We start from the raw sequence: 5,221 nt of genomic DNA, 5'->3' as shown, positions 1-5,221 counted from the left end.
CATGGGGTTCCCCACAATAACCAATCACTTCTATCACTAGCTAAATTTCAAGGGCTTAAAGGTTACCTCCCAGGACCTGAGGAAAAGGTCATATCTCTCTGTAAGTGAGGACAAATTCTTTCCTACACATGTGCTCTTCCACAGGTGTTGATTCCAGGGGCAATACCTGGTAACCATTCAGCATGCTCATCACAATCTGAGTCTCTTGGATGAAGCCAATTTGGGATATCTCCTTACTAATAAAACTATTTGGGGATGATGTTAAGACAATTCCAAGGTAGTTTTAAAAAGTAGTCAGCAATACTTTATAAATTAGAAGCCTGGTGCTTGGCTCAGTGATGGAAAATTCAAGGAGAGCAGATGAGGTATTGAAATTTCAGGGTAGTAGGTAGGTTCCCATAAAAAATCTTAATGAATCTAGAAATCCAAACTCAGGAATGCTTGATACAAAGGGAGAACACATTTAAAGGACACATGGACAAAAACGAGGGGGAGGATGGTAATGGGAGGAAAGTGGGGAGGGAAGGGTGGGTGGGCTGGAATGGGACTTAAAAAAAGAAAACTGTACTTGAACAATAATTAAAATAAAAAATAACCCCCACCCAAAAAACAAAACAAACATAGAACACAGTTTGAGTTAATAACATCTGCATGAGTATTATACTTCAAAAATGTTTATTTAAAAATATTAAACCTTAGAGTGTAAATAAAAGATGAGTTAAGAATGATAATTTATTTGGCCCGTGTCATCTTCTTGTAATTTCTAGAGGCCCTAAGTTCCAATCAGAAGCACCCACTTGGCCCTGATTTTTGTTCCAAGTTTGGTCAGGTTCTCCTGATTCTGTTGTTTAGGTTCAGAAAGCATTGAGAATATGAGAGTGTCTAACACTAAGGATATTGCTTTCCTCCTGGGAAGAAGTACCTGAAGACCTGAGGCATGTACCAAGTCTTGTCCATTAGAATACAGAGATGCACACACAGATGACCTGAAAGAGTGGAAGGAGCTTGAACTGCAAGCTGGCTGACATACTACTTAACTCTCTTCCTGTTTCCTCTCTCAAAATTCATGAGAATATAGCTGCTCAGATTTGCTGGTGATTTGTATTTCCTACTCTTGCAAGGGTGTTCTAAAAGGCTTCTGAATGTTCACTTTCTCCTGTTTTACAAGGAAACCAGTTTTTATTTTTGTGTTTGGTATAACTAAAACTCCTTGCCGAGGTCTATAAACTCTTTATGATTTAGTTTCTTCTATCCCTTTCCAACTCCATCAGTGGTTGCTGGTCCATTTATAGGCATTCTGTGGGAGCTTATACATGCTAAATTTCAGGCCCTGTTCCAGACCTGCTGAACCAGGACCTCTGTAGGTGGAACCCGCTACAAGCAATTTTGTTACATGCTAAGTTTGTTTACACTTATGGTCTTTCTTGTAGTTCTTCAAACAGACCATGTTCTTTGTAACCTGAAGACCATTAAACTTAATTATCTATGTCTAGCATGTTCTTCCTCTTTTTTACTCAACTTTCCACTTAAATATCAGCAATTGAAGATGCATAACCAGTACCCTGGCTGGTGTGGCTCAGTCAGTTGAGTGCTGGGCTGTGAACAAAAGTCTTGCTGGTTTGATTCCCAGTCAGGGCACATGCCTGGGTTTAGGCCCAGGTCCCTAGTAGGGGGTATGTGAGAAGGAACCACACTTTGATGTTTCTCTCACTTGCTTTCTCCCTCCCTTCTACTCTCTCTAAAAATAAATAAATAAAAACTTTTTTTAAAAGATGCCTTACCACCCATCTGAATTCCAATGTTCTCTCCATCCAGTTAGTCTGAATTCATCTTGTATTGTCATTACCTTCTCAGTGGACTCACATGTTTTGAATAGTATAAAAAAATCTTATACCTGGCTGTATCAATTATTGTGTCCCAAATTAAACTGATGCGGGTCTTCAAGTCAGTGAGTTTTGGTCCTCTCTCAATCCAAAGTCTTTTGTGAAACATGATATCATTGGCACAAACAGGCAAGACATCTGACACTTCCCAGTCATAAAGATTCTTTGGTAGAAATTAGTTGTAAATAAATTTGTATAATAGATGGTGATTATAGCAAAGAGAAATTGCATGAGACATGGTCAAACATGTAAGGAGACTTCATTTAAGATTATGCAATGAGGGTCAAGATGATTGCAATAAGGGAGAGTGATTGAACTCAACTCCACTGTAAGAAAAGGCAGGGGAATTTTTAAAATGGTATGATTGAATTTATGTGAAATTTCAAGAATAGGTAAATCCATAGAGACCACAATCCATAAGTGCTTAAAAAGCCATCATATCCAAAGTCACTTACAGAGAATGGATGGTAAGCAAAATTCAATGTCACGAAGAAGTGGGATTTCTTTTTTTTTTTATTTCTTTTCACTGTTGTTCAAGTACAGTTTTCTGCCTTCCCCCCCACCCCAGCCCAACACCTCAGCCTTTCCTACCTCCCTTCCATTTTCATCCCCCAACCCATTATCGTCCATGTGTCCTTTATAATTGTTCCTACAAACCCTTCACCCCTTTAACCTGAAATTCCCTCCCCTCTCCTCTCTGATCAATGTCAGCCTGTTCTCAATTTCATTGTCTTTGGTTATATTTTTCTTGTTTGTTTCTTATGTTGATTAGGTTCCTGTTAAAGGTGAGATCATGTGGTATTTGTCTTTCACCACCTGGCTTATTTCACTTAGCATAATGCTTTCCATTTCCATTCACGCTGTGGCAAAGGGTAGGAGTTCCTTCTTTCTTTCTGCTGCATAGAATTCCATTGTTTAAATGTACCATAGTTTTTTGATCCATTCATTTACTGGTGGGCATCTAGGTTGCTTCCAGCATTTAGCTATGTAAATTGTGCTGCTATGAACATTGGGGTGTGTAGATTCTTTTGGATTGGTGTTATATTTTAGGATATAATCCTAGCAGTTGAATCGCTTGGTAAAAATGTAGTTGCATTTTTAGTTATCTGAGTAAATTCCATACTGTTTTCCATAGTGTTTGCACCAGTCTGTAATTCCACCAACAGTGCACTAGGGTTCCCTTTCCTCCACAGCCCCTCCCAGACTTGTTGTTTGTTTCTTTGTTTATGTGGCCATTCTGACTGGTTTGAAGTGGTACCTCATTGTGGTTTTAATTTGCATCTCTCTGATAACTAGTGATATTGAGCATCTTTTTATATGTCTCTGGATCTTCTGTGTGTCCTCCTTGGAGAAGTGTCTGTTCAACTCCTTTACCCTTTTTTAATTGGGTTGCTTGTCTTCTTAGATGGAGTCATGTGAGTTCTTTATATATTTTGGAAATTAAACCCTTGTCTGAGGTATCATTTGCAAATATGTTTTCCCATACAGTTGGTTATCTTTTTATCTTAATATTGTTTTCTTTTGCTGCGCAGAACCTTTTTATTTTAATGAGATCCAACTTGTTTATTCTTTCCTTGATGCCCCTTGTTTTAGGGGATGTATCAGTGACAATACTGTTGCGCGAAATATCTTAGATTTTCCTGCTTATGTTCTCCTCTAGGACTTTAATGGTGTCATGACTTATATTTAAATCTTTTATACAGAAAAGGTGGAATTTTTTTAGACAGCTGCTTTTGTTCCTGTCAGCTTAGAATCGCAGGATCAGTGTTCCCCTTACAGAACATAGAGCTTTCTCCCAAGAACTTTCTGTAGAGCCCTCTTGATGTCCCTGTTCCGCAGGCTGTAGATGAAGGGGTTCAGCATTGGGGTGACCACAGTGTACATCACTGAGGCAATCATGCTCCTCCAGGAACGTACATCAGAACTGAGATACACACCAAGGCCCGTCCCATAGAATAAAGAAACTGTGGACAGGTGAGACCCACAGGTAGAAAAAGCTTTATATTTCCCATGATCTGATGGGATTCTCAAGATTGAGGAGAAAATTCGAACATAGGAGCAAAGAATCCCTGAGAAGGGAACAATGGCAAGAAGGGTAGTCCCCATATAGATCAGGATATGATTGATGAGTGTGTCTGAGCAGGCTATGGTGAGGGCCTGAGCAAGTTCACAGTAAAAGTGTGAAATCTCCCAGTTGGTACAGAAAGACAGCCGCAATGTCAACAGACTCTGGGTCAGGGAGTATGTTATGCTGATGAACCAGGACATAAGAACCAGCAGGCCACAGAGATGGGGGTTCATGATGAATGTGTAGTGTAAGGGGTGACAGATGGCCACAAACCGGTCATAGGCCATCAGTGTAAGGAGAAGAGTGTCCATAACTCCAAAAATATTAAAAAAACACATCTGGGTTATGCAGCCTGCATAGGTGATGACTTTGCTCTGTGTCTGGATGTTCACCAGCATCTTTGGGATGGTGGTGGAGGTGAAACAGATGTCAGCCAAGGAGAGGTTGGAGAGGAAAAAGTACATTGGCATGTGGAGGTAGGAGTCAGAGGTGATGGTCAGGATGATAAGCAGGTTTCCCAACACAGTGGTCAGGTACATGGACAGGAAAAGACAGAATAAGATGGGTTGATTTTCTGAGTCTTGGGAAAACCCCAGAAGTATAAAATATGAAACTTGTGTTTGATTTCCTGTTTCCATACTGCTGAAATACCAGCTAGATTATTGAGAAAAGAAAATAGCATGAAATAGACACTGAACATGTAGTGGGGAGTGAATATAGTCTACTTATATAAACCCATCCATAATAATCCTAGTAATTGTTAAACCCAGTTTGTTACTGTAACATGAATTTTTTCTCAAAGTTAGATCTTGCATATTAAATTATTATTATTTTTAATTAGCAGTTTCAGTTCCTGTGTGAATCTAAGGAGCAGGCTGACCTCAAGGACTCAGCCAATGCCAACAGTACAGACATTGGAATGCAACTGACATAAGCCAGAAGGCCAAATCCAGGACGCTGCCAATGAAAATCCATAATGTGACCATGAACCACACTACCTGCATGCCCATAGCCCTTCCTTGATCTCTTTGTTCTGCTTTTTCTCTCCTTACTTATAAAAACCTTTGCCTTCATTGAGATGTTAAGATTGGCTTTGGAGCTAGGGGTCCCCATCTTCTCATGTGGCAGCACTTGAATAAACCTCTTTCCTTTGAAGAGAACCTGTTGCATAAAGTTGGCTTTTGTTGTAGCAGGAAGCTGAACTGGGACTGCTTCCAGATAGGCCTAAATTACCTCTACTTTTTAAATTTCTTGAGGTAGAGACTTCCAG

The 5,221-nt window shown here is 39.8% G+C and overlaps 1 protein-coding gene across 1 annotated transcript; it reads right to left on the bottom strand.

Annotated features, from left to right (window-relative positions):
• Positions 1 to 3,656: 3,656 nt before the first annotated feature.
• LOC114503642 (putative olfactory receptor 7A2) lies at positions 3,657 to 4,589 on the bottom strand. The gene has a single exon (XM_028521289.1). The coding sequence runs from the start codon at positions 4,587 to 4,589 to the stop codon at positions 3,657 to 3,659; it is 933 nt and encodes a 310-aa protein (XP_028377090.1).
• Positions 4,590 to 5,221: the final 632 nt, after the last annotated feature.

The sequence above is a fragment of the Phyllostomus discolor genome, chromosome 8, assembly GCF_004126475.2.
Source record: "Phyllostomus discolor isolate MPI-MPIP mPhyDis1 chromosome 8, mPhyDis1.pri.v3, whole genome shotgun sequence".
Taxonomy (NCBI): Eukaryota; Metazoa; Chordata; class Mammalia; order Chiroptera; family Phyllostomidae; genus Phyllostomus; species Phyllostomus discolor.
The sequence above is the reverse complement of the archived record's forward strand: the minus strand, read 5'-3'. Positions and strand labels throughout refer to the sequence as shown.

What these genes read in the sequence shown, in the direction of transcription:
- LOC114503642 (XM_028521289.1), bottom strand. Translation starts at nt 4,589, where the DNA reads ATGGAAACAGGAAATCAAACACAAGTTTCATATTTTATACTTCTGGGG.